The sequence below is a fragment of the Trichophyton verrucosum genome (genome assembly GCF_000151505.1).
Source record: "Trichophyton verrucosum HKI 0517 chromosome Unknown contig01229_1.f1.exp, whole genome shotgun sequence".
Taxonomy (NCBI): domain Eukaryota; kingdom Fungi; phylum Ascomycota; class Eurotiomycetes; order Onygenales; family Arthrodermataceae; genus Trichophyton; species Trichophyton verrucosum.
The window spans coordinates 3,725-24,961 of NW_003315135.1; the positions used below are offsets into that span (position 1 = coordinate 3,725).

The following is a 21,237-nucleotide window of genomic DNA, read 5'->3' on the forward strand; positions in this document are numbered from 1 at the left end:
AAACAACTAGCTAGTTAGGCGGTAGTTGGGGGGGTGTAATCGGTTAACTAGTTGTTGACCAGTACCTGAAAAAGAACAGCGACATTAATCAACTGCATAACCCAGAGGCAATAAATACCATGAAACAGCCCGAAACTTCCAGTGGTAGTGGTTACAGTAGTCCTCACCTAGTAGTTATATCTTTAAATAATAGTGCTTTCTTTTCATCTCGAATTCGTTTTGAGCCTCACTTTTCTTCCGATCAACGGCGTCACTTTTATGCAGGAGAATGGCCTCCTTATCTGATTAACTCAGAGACCTATAATTACTTTGTATATAACATGCAATGTGCCTTTAGCCATTGCATACCGGGACTGTGTCACTAGAAGTCCTTTTCACGGGGTATGTATGGGTGTTTTGATCAAGACGACTAAAAGGAGAGATACAGCAAGCTTCAACCAAAGAAGCTGTTTGAACTTGGGCCTTTTGGTCAGGTACTCCGTGGTTATAAGTATTCTAATTCTTGTTAGAAAGGGAGAGCTCTTGCCGATACAGTTCTCGGGCTTTCTCTCTCTCTGAAACAGGCGTTGTGTCAAATAGACCCATTCTAATCGTACGTTGCCATACTTATTTTTAGTAAAGATATGCTTCACCCATCGACGACTCTGCAAAGGACTGTACTGACGAGCCCGTAACACGGCCCGTAGACACCAGGGAAAACATATCTAGATGTATGACCTCAGTTGTTGCAACAAACTCGACTAGTATACGGTGTTTTAGTTCTTTATAAACATAGCCCTGCTTTAACGGCTTTGGATGTGATGTGACCTGTCTGCCATTTAGCTTCATGGGCCTTCAGACTCCGTCTAATCGCCATAGGTCCGGCAAGGGTATGGGTTTGCACGAACTCTAGTTCCGCCAGTTGCTTAAGCTTGACTTGAAACAGCATAGTCTGGTAGCAGAGAATGGATGTGTATGGGTGACAACAGCATGTCGCGCGCTCTGATACACTGGTATTTACAGTGGATGCCTTGTGTTGCATCGACCGTACCCCTTGTGCGCCAATGAGATTTTTTTAGAGTGAGACAGGATATGTTGAGCTTTTGTGAATCACACTCCTTCATCAATGCCTTAAATCAATAGAAATACAGAAGAAGGTAGCACGCAAACGAAAAAGGAAACGTAAAGAAAAAAGAGGAGGCAAATGGTATCTCGTAACGAAACTGTTCCGCATAGCCCAGGCATTACATCGTCAAAGAAGAGCTGACCATGGCGTTCATGAGGGAAGATAGTGTAGAACTGCCTGCAATTCTTCATGCTAAATAATCCATAGTCGTAACAAGAGGGTTTCTGGGCTTTGAGGTTAGCCTTGGAACTAAGTATGCGAAGTAGACTGGCAACTGACCGGGAAGACGGAAGAATTACTATAGAAAGCAACAACGGTGGCTTTCGACCAAAAAATCGGATATCGTCCAGAATGGCTGCAATGCACAACTGGCTATAAAAGAGGTTCGTCGAATGTTCGTTTTCAACGTTTGCAGATCCGACATTGGCCAACAACCACTATAAACCGCTCGTGAGGGCTCCCGGGACATCTGAGGTCCCCTGAGCCATCGGTAGAGATGCGGAAGAAATGGTTCCCTGGGTCCCGGCACGAGCTATAAACGTAGAAGTTCTTGAAAAAGTTGCACATGTTGAAGAGACCAACCACCAGTGGAATGGGTTGATTTCTTGGTTTAGATATCAGTGGAGACAGGGTCTCTTTGAAACAAGGATTGTTGATAAAGTGAATGATAGCTGGAACTGCTCAGTAGTTGACCGGAAGGAAGGTGGCGGACGGGACTTGTCGAGATAAAGAGGTCAGCGGAAAGGACTTGATATTATAGCTTAATCTGATGAGAATGAACCAGTGCGCGTCATGGAACGTCCGGCAAAAACAGCGGGTATTTTGGTTGGATGTGTGGTTTAACTTTCAAAGTTAACTGGGACACCAGGGGAAGAGTTATGGTATATAGATAGATGGGTAACGAGGGTTGTCAATGATAGAGAGAAAAGAGAAAAAGGGGCAGTGAAGGATCTAGATAAAAAGAGTGGAAGTGTGAGAGGATCATGGCGACAGTAATAATGGAAGAGTTGAAGCGCCTAATATATCATCGCTTGAAACATACAATAAAACGAAGGGTATATATGTGAACAAGTATATGATTGAAGCACGAAACTGAGCTGTTCCGAGATAAGCTCCTTTTTTAGATTGAAGGGAAGAACTTAGTTGATTCATCACGTTCTACCCTCTCGGCGATCTGAGCCAGGATGTTGGAGATCCTGGGAAAATCAAAATTGACCCTATTTGGACATGCTTGGTGCTGTCCGTATTTGTTTTAAAATTTGATGCTACCCTTTAGCGAGAGGAAGCAAGGAGAATTGAGAAACAGGATAGAAGCTTGGATAGAGCTTGGCCCTAACTGAAAGTGATAATCCCGCAAGTGGAGAGACGCTAAGTGATGGAGAAATCGTCAGGAGGGCCTTCCGTCAACGTGGTAGATCTGCATATGTAAGTATGTCGTAAGCTCTTTCATTCAAAGCTGGAATTTATCGCAAAGAAAGAAAAATTAACTGTTCAAGTCAACGGGAGGAACTGGGGGTTCCCATGCGTATACACTCCCCAAGGGGAGAAAGTTACGATGGTATGGGGGAATGGCCTCGCAGAGGCCATCATCAAAATGTCCCGGTATGCCATGCAGGTTGGTGTCCCGCTTTAAGGCGTCTGCCATTCCTCGCTGTCCGAAGGATGAATGCTGAATGGCCGAAAGGCGAAATCATGCATCAGGAATAAGGTAGTCCAGCCAATTGAGCCCGGCTTGGCGAGTGGTAATATAATTTTAACAAAGAAAAACTTCCGGGCGGATTGGAATTAAAACGTATCCAATATAGGGGAAGGATTATCTACAGTCAGTGAGCACGTATAGACGTAAGAATCTGTCTAGACTTAGAAAGAAGAGATTAGAACCTTGTTCTGGTTCTGAATGGAATCTCGAGGCGTATAGCGGGTGGACAATCTCCGAGGAAGCTGAGCCCTGAAGCCTTCCGATCAGGCCACGGTCGGGTGTATTTGTATGGTATCAAGAGTAAGAAAACATTGCCTAGGGTGGTAAAAAGGACCACACCAGTAATAATCAAGTCCAGACTTGACTCAGGAGGGTGTGTTTTAGGTTATTGCTCTGGGTTTCCGCGGTTAGTGGGGGTAACCATGACGTGTGGTGAAAGAAATGTATAGGTGTTGTATGGGTGGATGATAGATTAGAGAGGGGGCGACTAGGAATGGCTTTCTAAAGATGAAAGGCACTAAGATTTCAAATCCTAGAACCTGGCGATAGACGGCATCCCCGAACGCCATCTGGATCCTCAGGAACGTTGATGTTATAGCCATGGTCTGAATAGGAAGGACGGAGGCAACATAAGTTGCGTATGAGATAGCCGGAATGCTGAGTGTGTCGGCCAAGAGAAGATCGTTGAATATACACGGGAGAGATATGAACCAGACAAGAAACGGAGTACACAGAGAGACATAGTGAGGGTGTGGCGCCTGGGGGTACCAACTCTAGGCTGGCCGAGAAGCGCTCGGGGCGTTTGATATCCAGTTTTCTGTGTCTGCATCTTGGATGCGGGTCTTGTCGGGGTGTGCGGCATGTCATTCATCCCATGAGTGTGAAGGGATACCCATGTATAGTTCTCGAGTAGCAGCAGGCTAGGTTGCTAGTACCTTTGCATCAAGATCGCGATGCCAAAGAGTGTGATGGTTGTTGTTTCGTTTGATTTGAAGTTGGAGTTTGAGCAGAGAAAATCAGACCGATGGCTGCAGCTAACTGCTAGTTAACTGTTTGACAATAATCACCAAGGCCGCTGGCCCCCCTGTTTCAACCGCCAGGCATCTCAAATCGACATTCTTCGTGGCCCCCAGCAGCCAGCGCTTGAAGCAGGCAGGGCAACTGGTCAACCAGCGCAACGGCCGCCCTCCATCCTCCCATTTGCCTAGCTCGCCGCTGCCAATGCATGAATTTGTGTTAGAGTTTCCTGGTCTCCAACGATCCAGCAAGTCCTGGAAGCCAGTTTGCATGTTAAATAGCTACTAGCAACCCCCCGGAGCGGTGGTGTTCATGGTGGAAAGGAGGATATAAGTATTAACCAACAGACGACCGTCGAAGGACGAGGCCCACGACCAACGCATCAACCAGCACCGGACGTCGACCTCCACGATGGCGGATGCGAGTCTCCAGCCGCCGGCCGATCCGTATGGCGATACCCTCGAGACGCTGTGGCAGCGGTCGAAAAAGAAACTTGCGCTTACGAAGAATGATTCCAAAGAGCCACCCGGTAAGTCGCAGGCATCCCTCCCTCGAAACAAGCACCATTTGGAATCCAGATGCATGACCGCGTCGCCTTCTTAACCACGTTTCCCGCCTCATGCTGGGGCTTGCTCTCCTTTTGCGTCGGTTGCGCTGCTCGCCCCCTTCGTCACTCTGCGCCTTGCGGTCCCCGGAGCCTCCCATTCGTCATGCTGTCTCGGAGCGTGCATGATGATCTCACATAGGACTCGTTACTCCATACCGTAGGCTTCCCCAGGAGGTGTATTCCGCGCTTGACTGACTGGCCGAGGGAGGAGGGAAGGGGGGGGCGCGGGAGGCGGGAGTGGTGGTGAGATGGATCGCGGCATCTGTTTGGTACAAAGAAATTATACCCCCTATATAGCCTCCTGGGCGGCTGTTGAGATATCTCTTCCCCCCAGCATGCCTCTCAGCGGCGGTGTCTTCCATGCTGTCTGATACCGTCACCTACCCCCCGATTGCCCTGACGGCAAGCAGTAAGATAGTTGCTAAAGCTGTATCCTGCTCAGATTCGGCCACTATTGAGGACGAGAGCGCGGCGCTGGCGAAGGCGGCGCACGAGCGACGGCGGGACCAGGTCCGGAGGGCCCAGCGGTGGGTTCATTTCCGTTTTCATATAGTGCTCCTTTCTTGATGTCGTGATTAGTTGCTGTTATGGTTATTGTTGCTGCCGTTGCTGTTGATGATGATGATATCCGGGCTCCATCTAAGACTGTCCTGTTTCTTCTTTACATATAGCAAACACCGCGAGCGCAAGGAGAAGTATATAAAGTCCCTCGAACAGGAGCTGCTTCGTCTTCGGCACGAGCGAGAGTCTGTCTCGAGTGATATCAACCGATTCACGTCGGAAAACAGCCTCCTTCGAGAAATCATGCGGGCACACGGTATCCAGATGCCACAGACGAGGCCGCGAGACCGGCTGGCCAAGGTCACTGTCGTCGGCGAGCCTGGCTTCGGCCAGCGCCTGCAGGTCTCCCTTGACGAAGGGGAGGACAAGATACCCAATTTCTACCCAGAAGGCTTCGGAGTGTCCTTCACTCAGAAAGTCCTGCACAAGGCAGCAGACCTCTTCACCTCGCCGCAGATTGAAGACCAGATTGCGCCGGATGAGCCTCGACCAGAGCATTTCAACGCCGACCTTCAGATACGGCCGAAGAACGACCCAGGCGGATGGGGATATGAACCCCCAGTTGCCGTACAATCCCATCCGTACCATTTTGATTCGACCCAGGTGGCAGTTGATTTTGTTTTATTGTAAGGCCGTCTATCCCCCCCCCCTTTTTCTGACTTGCCCACCACTGTTTTATCAGTCACTTCTCCTCTCTAACTCAAGCCCTTTCTATCTACTTAGTCTTGAGCGTTGCTGTTTACGCCACCGTATGCTTGGGAAGCAGGGATTCTCAGGACATGCGCTCACCCTCCAGGCGCCACTGCTTGTTGGAACCCCTCCGGTTCTTCAGAACCAGTCTACGTGGGAAGTACCTGCTAGCGAGATCGAGAGGCTGTTTGAGCTTGCAGGGGCTCTGAACCTGGACGGTGAGATCACACCGGTGCAGGCGTGGCGGCTTATTAGCGACCACCCTAAGTTCTACAAGTTGGATCCCGCAGGTTTACAGAAGATAAGCGAAGGGCTTGTCAGAAACATCCATTGTTTTGGGTAAGTATTTGCTGTTTTGGTGCCCTTAACTGTCACCCTGCTAACTACTTCTTGCAGATTCGGGGCTATCTTGGACGAACAGACATCCATCAATATCGTGGAGAAAGTCTATGCTTCGTTATAACTTGCGATGCTGTCCGGACGTCGAGGAGGCTACAAGCGTTAGGAATCTGATATATAATACCTGCTGGCACATAGGCGTATGTTTAAAGATTGTTTTATTCCATAGCCATCGAAGAATGAATAATATGAACCCTTTTTCCCACTCGGAGTCTAGGCCGATATCCACTGTCCAGGAAATTAAAATTCCAGAAGGTTATGGAGTACCTTCTTAGAGATCTAGCTTTGCAAGCCGCTTGGATTCAACCTTGGTTGCGAGGCCAAGAACCTGCTGGAATCGGCTGAATCCTTCTAGCTCTTTATACGAGTCGTTGTCGCCGACATCCCGCCAGCCTGTGAATGAGACAAACTCCTCTAACTCCGGCTCTCCGTCTGCAATAATGACTGCTTCCTTGCCTTCGATCTTTCGCTCTCCATCAATACGCCAGCCGCTTCGAACCAGGTATGGAGCTGTGACTTCTTTCAGATAAGGGGAAACCCTCTCTTCCCAGGCCCTGGTAAACTCCTCCTTCTGGGCAGGAAGCATATGAAACCATTCCAGTGTTACCACTGGTGCACCTGACGGAAGCCCCGATTCCTGCTGGTCGATATCAAGGTGTGCCAGGCCCGCAATGTCAAATAGATCCTTGCCGCTCTCCAGCAGGCCCTGGTTCGCATCAGATGGTATCCAGTCGTCGTAGTGCTGCGTCAGGCTCTCCCAGTTGCCGACGATATAGACACATGCCGGATCCTCGAGCTGGGTAAAGATGTAGAACGGATACCCCGTGTAGGCTTCCATGCTCTCTTTGGCGGTGCGAAGAAATGCTATGGTCGCCTCGTTGGGCTTGCCGGTGGTCATCAAGGCTGCCGGCCGCAGCTTTAGAATGGCAATCTCGGTAATGGCCATATCTCCTGGTTGTACTACTGTCGTGCTCTGTAGACAAGGCTTCACCAGTTGTAATCGACAGTATCACCGACAGATAGATGGATTGTTAACTTGTTGTTGCTTATTGGTGAAGGCTGTCGAATCTCGCTGGATCGCATATAGGAAAGAAGCCTTTCTTGCGGGCCCCTACCCAGGCAGCCATGCCTTACGCAAACCAAAGTATTTCCCCCTTAACTAGCCATCCAAGAAGCGATAAAACGTGATAAAATAACATTAATTATACTTAGGTAGCGCCCGCGCCCTTCGTAAATAAAGTAGATATATAGAAACTCGACGGATGTTTTGCGGCGGAGTTGGGATTAGTCAGCTAACGGACGAAGTGTCGGATGAAATAGCTTAGTCATCAATATCGCCAATCTTCCGACTTTTTGTCCGCATAAAAAGCTTGAGGTCGTCGATTTCTTCGACTCCCGTCTCTGCTTTATAACGTTATCTCCATCGCTGGAGACAAACCTTTGCCTAGCGGCTGCGGTTATGGAGCTTGGAGTTATGGAGCCTCTCGTTATGTCCATGCGGTCAAGTTTCAACGGCCCAATGATGGCTGATCTTCATGTGCGGCTGGCCTGTATGTCTTTAATCATTATGACTCAAACACAGGGTTCGGGTGAATCCTCCTGGGGCTGATTCGAGAAGATAATAATACCCATCGACGGACGAACTCTTACCCCCTAATTCCGGCTGAATTGCTCATACTGACACGTTGTGGGCAAAGCGGCTCATCATGCTTGAAACGGGGATACGGCGACAAGACGGAGCGATGTTGTACCCGAAAGAACTAGTTCTTCCCCTGGCATTCCTTTTCCTACGATAATGATTCAGGTATCATTATCCTTTTCTTTTTTTCCGACGTCATTACGGAGCTTCATGGCATGAGCTTCATGCGCCTCAGCCGGCTCTGGTTGGCTGCCGATCGGCCAGCCAAAAAGGATTGTTTGTTCCAAGGCTGAAGAGATGGAGCAGTCATTTGGATATAAAGATCTGCTGAAATTCTGTTTCGGAGATGGCTTTTGATACCTTAACTCTTTTAATCCAGATACTATCCTCAGTTATATTCATATAGCCTTATCACAACCCCTTCTCTATTTCGGGTTGGCTCCAATTCATCCACAATTCCTTTTTTTGTTAATACGAACAACCAACACCTATACACAAAAGTCGCAGAGTCCACGGCTCAGCATGCTCTCAACATCAGAGACCGAAAGGTCGACGCCTCAACGGCCTCTATCAACAGCATCAGATCATACGACTCGAGTAGATGGAAGCAGTCTTCCCAAAGGATCTCACAACCCTTCATCGACCTCATTTCAGATAGTTGCCGAGAAGTCCGGCGCCCCGACTGGAGATAGCACACCCTCTAACGAAGCTGAAGATGGAACAGAATACCCAGGAAAATTTGCTCTTTCTTTCATCGTCGTGGCTCTCATCCTTGCTATCTTCCTAATTGCCTTGGACATGACCATTGTTGCTACTGCAATCCCTACAATTACTGCCCAGTTCAAATCGTTAGATCAAGTGGGCTGGTACGGATCGGCGTTTTTCCTGACTGTGGCTTCGTTCCAGTCCACATGGGGGAAAGCGTTTAAATACTTCCCACTGAAGACAGTCTTTATGCTTGCTATCTTTGTCTTTGAAATCGGTTCCTTGATTTGTGCTGTCGCGAATAACAGCACCACCTTGATTGTTGGTCGAGCTATTGCAGGCGCCGGCGCTTCCGGCCTCACTGGTGGTGTTTACACGATCATTGGATTCTCAGTGCCACCTCAACAACGTCCTGCTTTCACAGGTATACTTGGAGCAACTTATGGTGTGGCCAGTGCAATTGGTCCTCTTCTTGGTGGCGTTTTCACCGACAAGGTATCCTGGCGATGGTGCTTCTACATCAACCTCCCGGTCGGAGGTATTAGCGCCGCCATCATTCTATTCTTCTTCACTGCCCCGCCAGCTTCTAGACCAGTCAAGGCCCCTATGCGTGAGAAACTATTGCAGATGGACCTGGTTGGAACATTCACAATCATGGCAGGCGTGGTCAGCTTTCTCCTAGCTATGCAATGGGGAGGGACCACCAAAAAGTGGTCGGACTCGACCGTCATCGGTACCCTGGTTGTTTTTGGACTGCTAGTCATCTGTTTTATTGTGAACGAATGGTGGATGGGCGACCGAGCACTCCTTCCCCCACGTTTGTTCAAGACATGGAACATCAGGATCAGTTCCATCTACATCTTCTTTTTCGCTGGTCCATTCTTCGTTTTGATTTACTACCCTCCCATCTATTTCCAGGCAATCAAGCATACCTCAGCTTCCGATTCTGGAATCCGAAATCTGCCATTCGTACTGGCAGTCAGTATATTTTCCACACTCTCTGGTGGTCTCATTGCGACATTTGGCCACTTCAGCTACCTTATGGTTCTTGGGTCTATCATGCTCACCGTCGGCTCAGGCCTCGTCTATACCTTTGGGCTTGATACACCATCAAGCACTTGGATCGGGTACCAAATTCTCGCCGGTATTGGAGGAGGCCTTGCCCTTCAGATCCCAGTCATTATCAGCCAAGCTCTGGTAAAACCTGAGGACCTCTCCAGCGCGACTGCGATGATTCTCTTCCTCCAGACCATGGGGGCTGCGATCTGGGTGTCTGCAGCTCAAACCGCGTTTGTGAACAAGTTAATCAAAAGGCTTCCTGAGGTGGCTCCGCGTGTGAACCCGGGCCTAGTGATCAAAACTGGAGCTTCGGAGCTACACAAAGTGTTCTCTGGAAAGGATCTCGAGGGAGTTCTTATTGCGTACGGCGATGGCTTGAAGATCACCTTCATTGTCTGCATAGCTCTTGCTGGCGTTTCTGTTTTCGCTGCTGCTTTGATCAAGCCCCTTAACCTGAATAAGCTGCAGAACAAGAACGCAGTCGGATTTGCTTGATATCCCCGACCTGGTTTTCTTTCTTCTCTCATAAGCATTTTTTTCATCTCTCCTCTTTTTGTGTTAATGCGGTTATGACTTATGTACATGATACAATAGCGAAAGTGTACTGGCGGTATATACCATATACATACATGATATTGATAGAATACATTTCCTATAGTCGGTACCTGAACCATATGGTCACTCTGTCCTCCCTGTCGCGGCAGTAATGGTTTTCAAGTTGATGATATAGATAAAAACGAGTTAAGCTTAACTAACTTTAACTCAAAAGTCTAAGTGGAAAACAAAGGCAATTAAAGTTTTAAGCAGGAAAGGCTAAAAATGATTAATAATTAATATCGATTAGTCATGCGCTCTCGGGGTTAACGCAATTCAGCTCCGTCTTCCTTGATTAAAAGAAAGCAAAAGCCGCCACATCGCGGCCTCTGCAGTTACTTACGCTGTTGCCTGCTTGTTTGGACGGTTGACCTGCCTAACACTGGCATTCGTTCTGACATATCTGCTGGGCCGTAACTATGGAGCCATTTCGTCGAGCTCTCTCCGGTGACACGGATGCGTCACTGCACGACCAGGAGCCGCAGCGCAAGAAAATGCGCAAAGGAACAAAGAGCTGCTATGAATGTGCGTTCGTTCTACTCTGACTTTGACCTCCGCTCTACAGATGAGACGTAAAAGCCATGCCATTTGGATCATCCTATTAATGCCGTGCTAGGCCGGCGTCGAAAGATTCGCTGCACCTATGCGCCCACTCGGCCTGGGATATGCAATGAGTGCCACGCGCGAGGCTCTTCCTGTATCGATCAGGAACATGCGCCCCTGCGGCCGGAAGCTGCAAAGCTCCGTATAGGAGACCAGAGCTACAGCCTGAGGGAGCGGGTAGCTGCTTTAGAGCACACCGTGAGCAAGCTGGTGAAACAAATGGATGAAAGTGACAAGGGTAGATCTAAAGAGGCCGCAAGCTGGTCATACATGGAGTCCCCCACAGATAGCATTGATCGAGGTCGGTACTAGCGGATATCCAAAAGCCCTTGCTTTTGATTGTTTGACCTAACGTTTTAAACTAGATACAAAGAGCCTGTCCAATTGTCAGCCTGAAACGGTGCCGGAAGCCATACCAGTTCGCTCCAAATCGATGGACCAAGGAAGCACTGGGCCCGGCGCTGCTCCCCTTTTGACCTTGTTCGATAATCACATCCTTTCTCGAGATGAGAAGCATGTGGATTTAGAAACTTCCAAAACCGCCGATCCAATAACTCTGAAAGAAAGACGTGCAGTTCTTGCACTGAGAGAACTCTTGCCTTCTCCTGTGCAGCTTAAAAGACTAATAAATTCTCCGGCAATTATATGGACCATATGGCGCGCAAGATTTCCAGAAATACTAAAACCTGAAGCTCTCGAAAACCCTGGTGATATTGGAAAGATCCTGTACTGCATCATCATGACCCTTGAACAACGTGCGGTAGAGTTCGACTTTCAATCCCTCAGGGTTCCGGTACCTAAGGAAAAGTACGTGGAACAATGTGTTGCTGCTGTCCAGAAGTATGTTATCGAAGATGATGACATTGCTTCATCTCTATCTGGTATAGAGTGTATTTATATGGCAGGAAAATATGAAAGCAACATCGGTCGGCCACGAAAAACATGGCTACTGACGCGCCGGGCTATAAATTTTGCCCAGCTATCCGGTCTCCATCTTCCGAACAATCGCCCTGGGCCAGATGATGAACTCGGACTTCGCAAGCTTCATATATGGTGTGGCCTCGCATGCTCAGACCTATACCAGAGCTCAATTCTTGGGCTACCCTATTCTGTGCCGACTCATCTCTTGAAGCCTCATATCACACATTTACTGAAGGTTAAAAAGATGGATCCTGCAGAAGCATATATGTTGCGTGTTTGCCTTCCATTGGGATCTATAATTGATAGAAACCAAGACGGAGGCAATATGTCTCTTCCTCTTACCCTGAAAATCGACCAAGAGTTAGAGGACATGGGTAAACAGATGGGAGACGATTGGTGGGATTCATCCCAGTTAGGGCAGCTTAGCCCCATAGAAAAGAGCAGTCGACTTTGGTCACAATTTGCCCACCATTTCGTGAGGATGTTGCTGCACCTACCATTCATGCTGAAATCCAACACTGACAAGCGCTGTCAATATTGTCATAATGCTGCTCTTGAATCAGCGAGACAAACCATCGAGTGTTATAAGGGCATTTATGACATTCGCAATTCCGACCGTATATTTTGCAAAGTGATTGATTTCCAGGTTTTTACATCTACAGTTCTCCTTATCGTTCACTTGCTCGGCTCCCCTTTCGCCGATGATCCACAGACTCGTGCCGACTGGAGGTCAGCCATGTCCATTGCTCGAATGCTTCGCCATGACCCAGACCTGCCCGAGGACTCCGTTAGCTATCAATCTGCGAGTGTCATTGAGAAATTATGCTCTTGTCGAGATGCTGATGGGGCTCTGAGGACTGGATTCAAAAGCAAAAACTGCAACCAAGCTCGAAGGATTATACTTCCATATTTCGGAGCTGTCAGCATTGTTCCTGGTAAGATGCTGAAGGAGCAGCAACTACAACAGCAGCAGCAACAGCAGCAGCAACAACAACATCAGCACAATATGCAACAACAATATCAGTACACGCAACAGCAACAAATGAGCCCTCCGAATTCTATACCTGAGAAACAGAATTCTACAAACTCAAGCGGGTATACCACACCTCAGGATACACCTTCGATGTCACTATTTAATACCCAACTCCAGACTCCCAGTCAATCATCGTCATCATCATATCTACAAAATGGCGCCCCATTACCCGAACCAAACCTTGATGTGAACTTAAATCTCAACCTGATGGATGACACTGGAGGGTTTGGTAACCCCAATCTAAACTTGGATCTCTTTCTTGGACAAGGGTGGAATTTCGAATGGATGGATGCACAGAACTTCCAGCCCGTCTGATAATATCGCATGGAATATGGAATATGAGCCGTAATTTTCTCTTCTTCTTCTTCTTCTTCTTTTTTTTCTCTTATTCAGAGGGATAATTTCACATTTTTATGGAAGTTGGGATATTTTGTATATTATCTTGAGCATATTAGTTTATGGTACATGCGTTGCCCAGCCAATCCTTCTCGGCATATCGTCTCCCAATCCTCGATATCCGAAGCTGTTCATAGATGACACGATACCAAAAACACCGATGTCTTCAGCTAGCCGAATACCAGGCTAGAGGGTCCCTTCAAATGTCAAAACAGCCAGGAAGATAGCCGCCCAGGCGGGAAAATCAGCAACGGTCCATCTGATTCTGTGTACGCTCAGCCAGTCTTCCATCTCAGCAGAACCACCTCGCTTTGACGTGTTTGTCCTTAGGCGTTCAATTGGAGGGGCAACCCATGGGATGAAGGTCAAGTGGCCCAATGCACAAGTCACTCCCAAAGCATACATTTTGGCACTAAATGGCAGGGCCATGATACCCTCTGTGATGGGTAGGTCGTTGTTGTATGAGAGGTAGATATTGGCTATGGATGTGGATGAGGTTATGGCGATAAGTCCAACGACGACCGTAACGCCGCTTTGGAAGACTGTGTTAAACCAGCGGGGAAGAACGACATCGGCTTCTCTCCGAATTGTTGGATGGAGGAAGGCAGAGTTCATAATGAGTTCGCAAGTCGAGTACATTACGCTCCCTGTACTACTGATGAGAGGCGCAAGGCGAAGGAGACGCATTGGATCGAACAGCATTCCTGAAGCCATTTTGGTTGTCTGGCCGGCGAGAGAATCAGCTGGGGGAGGGAACGGAAGGTTAGGGTATAGAGTGGAAAATTGGGAAAAGTGTTTCCAAAAATTCCAACAAGCTAAATTCGAGAGGGTATTGGAGATTTATATCCTAGATTATTTATCAAGTGCATACGGAGTACAAAATTAGTATCCGCTGCTGGAAGGATATACCCATGCTGCATCAGTTGTCAAGCCTGGAAAAATTCTCCGATGATCATCGGGGTTAATACGTCGATGCATTTCTACATCCCGATCTATGTTCTCAGATACCTCTCCATATAGCGCAGGGCGATTAATTGAATAGCTGAGCCTACAAATGCCTACCTTCTTAGAAGTAGCAGTATGCCCATTTACCTCTAATTGTTTCCCAATAGAGGCAACAGACCCCCTGATGTCATTCTTCGATACTGATTGGCTGGAGCTCCGAAAGCCGAGGCTTATGTAATCATATAAATTAATTTCCTCGAGTGCCGCTTAGGTAAGATACTTCCCTTAATCACGTGCACCAGCTGCCTGGCTTCATGTTTCTTCAAACATCGCTTTCATAAATCTATGTTGATGTCGAATTAATGAAGTACTTTTACGAGTGACTGTGATGCATTGACATGATCTTTACGGAGTACTCCATACATCACTATCAAGGTTCCCCGTCCCAATAATATTAATAATAATAATAATGGCCCTCTTGCACGCTGTTCACAAGCTTGCCACGACCATGATTTTTACTGACCCACCACGGCCCTTTGGCCCATAACCCGAACTCTCGGACCTGGAGAACAGAAAAATTTAAAAAGAAGAAAAAGGCCATGGTAGTGGCTCTCGGCTTGCGGCAACGAGTCATGCCTGGCTGTACTTGCCTATTTCAGCATCCCAGGATCTCCCTTCGGCTTCTCCTAGTACTGTTGGTTAGCACTTGACAGCTGTCTGTTAATGCAGCAGTGGAGGTGCCAGTATTAATAATGGCAACGATTTCACAATATTGAATTATCCAAACGATTCGATGACTTGATTTCCCCCTTTGGTTTCCCTTGACTCCCTGAGAAGTGTTCAATAATATCTGGTTGCGGCAGACAACACTGAAAATACCCGCAAGAGGTACCTAGTTACCCGGGTCCAGGCCTGGATGACATACTTAGTTGAAAGTGGACTTGCCAAGGCATATTCGACGTTACTGATGATGAAACTCTTTAGCTGCGGAGCACTTTTTTTTATACCCTGGGCTCCTAATCAGTTTCTTGCCATGAGTCGGATTCGGGCCATGCTTATAAATACTCTCCACCTCCAATGTGAGCATGCTGCTTGAAGCAGATTTTTGTTTTTAATCTCTGTCATGATCTCAGGTTTTTGTGGTGCATTCGATGGCATTGAAGAGTCGACGTTGGACATTTCATGTTACACCCCGTTTTTCATATTTTTACACCTTTCTCTATTAAGATCTCATGCTAGTATGTCAAGGCCTTGAGTTTTGATACCATCTTAATAGCAGATTATATATGGGTACCAGAACCAGCATAGACCGGCCAGGTCCGGTTGCATCTGGGTTGACGCCTTTACAAGGCTATGAGAAAGATGATTCTCTATCGAAGCCTGAATACCACGAGGCTAAGACATCTGGACTGAAGCAGAGAGAGGACAGAGACAGTATAGAAGACCCTGTATCTCCTTCTCCTAAGTCAGGCGGGCTACCACAACGGCCCGAAGGATGGAGTGTATGTTATGAATAGGCATTTGCTCCAGATTAAGCTACCAGTTCTAACTCGAATATAGTGGACACTGGCAGTTATTGTACTACTCGCTTCTGCCTTTCTTTATGGCCTGGATACTACCATTGTGGCAGACGTTCAAGCACCAGTGATAGAGCAATTTGGTGCTGTTCAAAAGCTCAGCTGGCTCGGATCCGGTTTTCCCCTTGGATCAGTTGCCACCATTCTTCCAATGTAAGATACCACCCCTATCTTATATTAACACCCAAACACAAGACTAATTAGCTTATAGAGGCGCGCTTTACAATATATTTAGCATTAAAATTATATATATTGCCTCGATCATCTTGTTCGAGGCCGGAAGTGCACTGTGTGGTGCCGCACCAAACATGAATGCACTGATAATAGGGAGAGTAATTGCTGGAATTGGTGGTTCTGGAATGTATCTTGGGCAAGAATCAATACTAATGCTAACAAAATCAACTCTTGTGCTGACAGATACAAGGGTCCTTACATATTTCTCTGTATTTGTCCCAGAGAGGCGCCAGCCGCTTTACGTGAGTACGTCTGGGTTTGTTTGGGGACTCGGTACAGTTATTGGGCCCGTCATAGGAGGCTTATTTGCACATAGTAACGCCACCTGGAGATGGGTATGTTGAACCGTTCCTTGTGTGAATTGTAGATTGCTAACGTGGCTATCAAGGCGTTTTATATCAACCTTGTCCTAGCTGCCGTGAAGGCACCAGTGCTTCTACTCCTGGTTCCTGACTATCTGCCTAAACCCCACAAGGGAGCTCTTCAAAAGCTGAAAGAGTTAGACATCATCGGTATGGTTCTTAACGCCGGGATATATGTTGGATGGGTAATTCCCATGACGTTCGCTTCCACTCTCTGGGGATGGTCCGATAATCGCACAATTGCCTCGTTCGTCGCCTTCGGTGTTATCTTTATTGCATTTGCAATTCAGCAGGGCATTCCTCTCTTCACAACTCTAGAGAGACGTGTTTTTCCTGCCCAGTTCTTGAGACGCACAGTGATGATCCTTTTATACGTCAGCACGTCCTGCACGAATGCCGCTCTTCTCGTCCCTGCCTACTATATACCGCTATTTTTCCAGTTTACCAGAGGTGATAGTCCTGTGGATGCTGCAGTACGTCTCCTTCCTTTGATCGTTCTAGCTATTGTATCGGTTATGGTTCAGGGGATCACTATGCCCCTGGTTGGATACTACGCTCCATACTACACCATAAGTGGTGTCTTGATAGTAATTGGTTCAGCTCTGATGTCGACGGTTGGTGTGGACACTCCAGTTGGCAATATCTATGGCTACAGCATTATTATTGGAATTGGAACCGGACTTGGTGTACAGGCTTCCTATGGAGTTGCAGCCGCGAAAGTCAAGGAAGATGAGGTTCAGCATGCTATTAATTATATCAACTTGGCTCAAATCGGAGCTGAGACCATCTCTCTTACTGTTGCTGGAACTATTTTCCAACAGCTGGCGTTCAAGAATCTTTCCAAATACTTGGCTGGGCGAGGCTATACTTCTGCAGAGCTTATTGCCGCCATTGCTGGGACACAATCCGTCATCCTCCAGAACGGCTCTGAGGAAGTTAGGTCGCTGGCAATCGAGGCTATCGTGGAAGCTATGAAGAAAGTCTACATTTCTATGATTGCAGCTGGAGCCCTTCAGGTGATATGTTCGGTCTTCCTCCCTCGAGAGAAACTCTTCATGAAGTCTGCTGCTGCATAAAAGCAGTTTTTTCTAGAGATACACCACAACATCATAGCAAGAGTATGCGCTGCGGTACCTGACTCTAATCTATCAAACCGTGAGATGGGGACTACCTGGGACAGATGAGGTGCATTAGTTCTTCCCAAGCTCCGTTGGAGGAACCCAGATCCTGCCTCCTGAGGCCGACGATGCTCTTTATCATTTAAGTACTGGCCTGCGTTCATCCTCTTGTCTCACCACCAATCGACTGATGCAGTTTTCAGTGCCTCTCCTGTCCAAACCTCACTCCTACGTGAGTTCTCGGCTTCGGTCAAGCACTGCGACGCAGATATACGGGATAAAAAAGGTATAACTATTTAATACTATCATCTTTCGCAAGCTTTGAAAAGCTACACCATCGTCGTAGTTCCTTATGTCTACTTACAGGTCCTTCGTGTATAGGTAGACCTGACCGCTGGTGTGCCACTGGTGGCTGAAGGCTATGAATATACTAGTTAGAAAGAAGGCCTTCCATCAAGCTAAAGTAACTAGCCAGTCATGCCGTATCTTGACCTTGTCACTCCGTAAGGTCTTCGTCTCGCCCTCGTCATCTGATGGATTCACGCGGTGGCTTTTACTTGTATAGAACTGGCGAAAGAGACGAACGGGGATGATGTCAACACGCCAAGCCAGCCTCCTGATCCAACCGCAGCTGAAATATAACTAAGGGCAAAGGACAGCGTAATCAAACAAAACGACGTCAAGCGCTTTTGAGACCTACAGCCAGCCATCCGCTGGCGCCGACGAGAGACAAATTATATGGAACCAATGCTTCTGCCGTGCTGAGATCTCTTTTGTCGTCACTGAAATCTAGTGTATGTTTGTGCTTTCTTGCGAAGTCTGCCTACCCAGTCGCCTCCTTATTTATGTACTCGACACCAGGCGCAATAGAACAAGAATAGAAACTGACCCTCCATCCCCCTTAGATACAAGAGCCTCTTATCGTTCCCGATCGGCACCGCATACTCCCTATTTCATCCCTCTTGCTTGCGTCTGTGAAGTGACTGCCGGGACAGCCCGCGATCCCAGGTTGAAGGCCTGCTTGCTGAAGTGCGATTGAGTGAGGCTTCATATTTGGATGAGGACTACATCATGACTTCAAATGGGCACTTTTCTTCTGTTGGAGATGTTGACGGAGGGGACTATCAGCATGGAGTCCAGGTAGTGGACGGCGATAAGGAGTTCAAGTACGCCACCACTTTTGTGAAGCAAGAGCACTGTCTACATGTTTTTCGTGCTGGGCGCTCTGTGCGACAACTTGGAAGGACAATGATATACGCACCTTTCGCTATTATTTGATTGCTGACCTTTGAGTGTATACGAACAGTCCGAACCTGTCGAAATATCTGATACACGAGAATGTTACCCCGGCAGGATTTAATTACCACCTTATCTCGGTCTTTGGTTCGCAGTCCACCGGAAAGTCAACCCTCCTAAATACCCTCTTCAAAACAGACTTCAGCGTTATGTCCGAGACCGAGAGACGTCAGACCACAAAGGGAATATGGCTCTCGAAAAATAAACGTACTGCTTCAAATGAAAAAGAGAAGATGGCGGATAACATTTTGGTCATGGATGTCGAAGGGACTGATGGCAGAGAGCGTGGAGAAGACCAGGACTTTGAACGCAAAAGTGCCCTCTTTGCGCTTGCCACGAGTGAGGTGCTTATTGTCAATATCTGGGAGCACCAGGTTGGATTATACCAGGGAGCCAATATGGGTCTCTTAAAAACAGTTTTTGAGGTGAATCTTCAGCTATTCCTCAAAGATACAAAGTATGGTACCCCCCCAACACTACTCCACTTCCACAGAGGATACTGACATTTGGTACCTCTGCTTCATAGATCCACACCCAGGTCTCTACTGTTTTTTGTTATTCGCGATTTTGTGGGGACGACCCCACTTAAGAATTTACAGAATACCCTAATGCAGGATCTCCAACGAATATGGACATCACTTTCCAAACCAGAGGGGACCGAAAATTCTACTATTGAGGATTACTTCGATTTTGCTTTTGCAGGCTTGCCCCATAAGAGTTTCCAGCCGGAAAAATTTGCTGAAGAAGTTGATAAGCTTAGTACTCGATTCAGAGATGGCCACCGTAGCCCTTCCAACCTAGCTGTTAAGGGTACAGCTGCGGAAGACGGCGTATTCCTTCCTGAGTACCATCGACGAATTCCAGCTGATGGTTTTTCTGTTTATGCGGAAGGGATCTGGGAACAAATTGTGAATAATAAGGATCTGGATCTTCCTACTCAACAAGAACTCCTTGCACAATTCCGCTGTGACGAGATTGCACGAGAAGTACTTGTTCTCTTTGATCAAACCATTGGACCGTTTGAAGTGCAACAAGCTGATGCAACTCGATCCGGAATTCCATTAATTCTCGCTGGCCTTGGTGCCGCTATGCGTACAGCTCGGGGGAAAACCATGAACAGTTTCGAAACCGAAGCCAGCCGGTACCACAAGCGTGTTTTCGCAACCAAAAAGTCCGAGTTAGAGGAGAAAATTGATACCCGTCTTAAAGCACTATTTACTGGTCAACTCAGTGCCGCTCACAAGTCTGGCGTTGCCGAATTTAGTGAAGCAGTCAGTTCTGCCGTCAAGGCAGGACAGAAGAAAGGTGCCAGCTATGATTTTGCAGAAATTGTTACCAGGGAAAGGAAGCTCGCAATTGAGAAGTTTGAAAAGGAGGCCGGCACTGTGGTGGTGGAGGGGGCTCCTTGGAGTGATTACAAGCAGGAGCTCTCCCTATACCAAAAGGATCTCGAAAAGATCAGTTCACAGCTAAGAAAGGACGAGATGAGGCGCCTTGCCACTAGAGTTGAACGATGGGTGAGATCTCGGCTGGGTGACTCCATTGATCTTGAATTCAACGCCCTTGGTTCAGGAAGAGGCGGCTCCAGAGCTCCAGAGGACGGAGAAAAACCCAGTGAAAAAACCATTTGGGATAGAATTTGGTCTCTCTTTGTAAACACGGTTTTGGACGCCGAACGAAGATTCACAGAGCGAGCCAAGAGCTTTGATGCAAGCTTGGAGGAAGTTGACGTCGGCCTATGGAGACTGCGACGGAAATCCTGGGGTGTGCTACGTTCTAAGATCGATGAGGAGATGATGGAGGGGAACATTCTCCTTAAATTGCGCGAAAACTTTGAGGATAAATTCCGTTATGACGACCTTGGTGTACCCCGGATCTGGCGACCTACGGATGATATCGAAGGTATCTACACTACTGCCAGGGAATCCACACTTAATTTGATTCCCCTTCTGGCCCGTTTTAGGCTAAACGAAACCTCCGCACCTCCACCGCTGGATAAATGGATCGGTCATATGCCCAGCTCCGCCGGCGCTGCCGATGAAGAAGACCTTGCACCAATTGGTGGCGTTGATGAAGATGACGGCAAGAGCCTGGAAGAAGAGATGACTATGCTCAGTGAAGCTAAAAGACAGGATTTGACTGTTCGATTCAAAAAGGCGGCTGATGGCGTGTACGTTGAAGCAAAAAGAAGCGCCATTGGTGGCATTACTCAAGTGCCATTGTATTTTTACGGCCTTCTCCTAGCTTTGGGCTGGAACGAAATAATCGCCGGTGAGTATTGCTTCTTGCGTCCTTTACTATAAAATTACGACCCGTCAGCTAACCCATCACTTAATAGTCCTTCGGAACCCCATATACTTCTTGTTCCTGCTAGTCATTGGCGTTGGGGCGTATGTCACTTTCAGACTCAATCTCTGGGGCCCTATGATAAACATGGCAGAAGCAGCCTCTCGCCAAGCTGTTGAAGAGGGTAAACGACGACTTCGAGAGTTCCTGGAGTCATCTGAGACCGGACGCCAGGCTATGGCTATGTCTGGGCGCAACAGTACGCATGTTGAAGAATACGAAATGTCATCCAACCTCAAGAGCAAGGGAAGGCGTTCTACTGCGGACGATGATGACGATGACGACGACTTGTAAAGGTACTCTATATAATTTTTTTCTCTTCACCTCGTTT

General features: G+C 47.6%; 7 protein-coding genes across 7 annotated transcripts; 5 read left to right on the top strand and 2 right to left on the bottom strand.

Annotated features, from left to right (window-relative positions):
• Positions 1–5,046: 5,046 nt before the first annotated feature.
• TRV_07986 (uncharacterized protein) lies at positions 5,047–6,142 on the top strand (the record flags this gene model as incomplete). The annotated part of the gene is made up of 3 exons (XM_003017936.1): positions 5,047–5,615; positions 5,713–6,018; positions 6,076–6,142. 3 exons carry the CDS (start codon positions 5,047–5,049, stop codon positions 6,140–6,142), a joined length of 942 nt encoding a protein of 313 aa, XP_003017982.1.
• A 207-nt stretch (positions 6,143–6,349) lies between these two features.
• TRV_07987 (uncharacterized protein) lies at positions 6,350–7,024 on the bottom strand (the record flags this gene model as incomplete). Its single annotated transcript, XM_003017937.1, has 1 exon — positions 6,350–7,024. The coding sequence occupies one exon, from the start codon at positions 7,022–7,024 to the stop codon at positions 6,350–6,352; it is 675 nt and encodes a 224-aa protein (XP_003017983.1).
• Positions 7,025–8,239: 1,215 nt separating this feature from the next.
• Positions 8,240–9,976, top strand: TRV_07988 (MFS gliotoxin efflux transporter GliA; the record flags this gene model as incomplete). Its single annotated transcript, XM_003017938.1, has 1 exon — positions 8,240–9,976. One exon carries the CDS (start codon positions 8,240–8,242, stop codon positions 9,974–9,976), a length of 1,737 nt encoding a protein of 578 aa, XP_003017984.1.
• Positions 9,977–11,111: 1,135 nt separating this feature from the next.
• Positions 11,112–12,947, top strand: TRV_07989 (C6 finger domain protein, putative; the record flags this gene model as incomplete). The annotated part of the gene is made up of 1 exon (XM_003017939.1): positions 11,112–12,947. The coding sequence occupies one exon, from the start codon at positions 11,112–11,114 to the stop codon at positions 12,945–12,947; it is 1,836 nt and encodes a 611-aa protein (XP_003017985.1).
• A 267-nt stretch (positions 12,948–13,214) lies between these two features.
• On the bottom strand, positions 13,215–13,643 carry TRV_07990 (integral membrane protein, putative; the record flags this gene model as incomplete). Its single annotated transcript, XM_003017940.1, has 1 exon — positions 13,215–13,643. The coding sequence occupies one exon, from the start codon at positions 13,641–13,643 to the stop codon at positions 13,215–13,217; it is 429 nt and encodes a 142-aa protein (XP_003017986.1).
• A 1,616-nt stretch (positions 13,644–15,259) lies between these two features.
• Positions 15,260–17,222, top strand: TRV_07991 (uncharacterized protein; the record flags this gene model as incomplete). The annotated part of the gene is made up of 4 exons (XM_003017941.1): positions 15,260–15,475; positions 15,534–15,703; positions 15,786–16,119; positions 16,152–17,222. 4 exons carry the CDS (start codon positions 15,260–15,262, stop codon positions 17,220–17,222), a joined length of 1,791 nt encoding a protein of 596 aa, XP_003017987.1.
• A 1,113-nt stretch (positions 17,223–18,335) lies between these two features.
• On the top strand, positions 18,336–21,200 carry TRV_07992 (uncharacterized protein; the record flags this gene model as incomplete). The annotated part of the gene is made up of 4 exons (XM_003017942.1): positions 18,336–18,430; positions 18,571–18,985; positions 19,160–20,831; positions 20,899–21,200. The coding sequence occupies 4 exons, from the start codon at positions 18,336–18,338 to the stop codon at positions 21,198–21,200; spliced, it is 2,484 nt and encodes an 827-aa protein (XP_003017988.1).
• Positions 21,201–21,237: the final 37 nt, after the last annotated feature.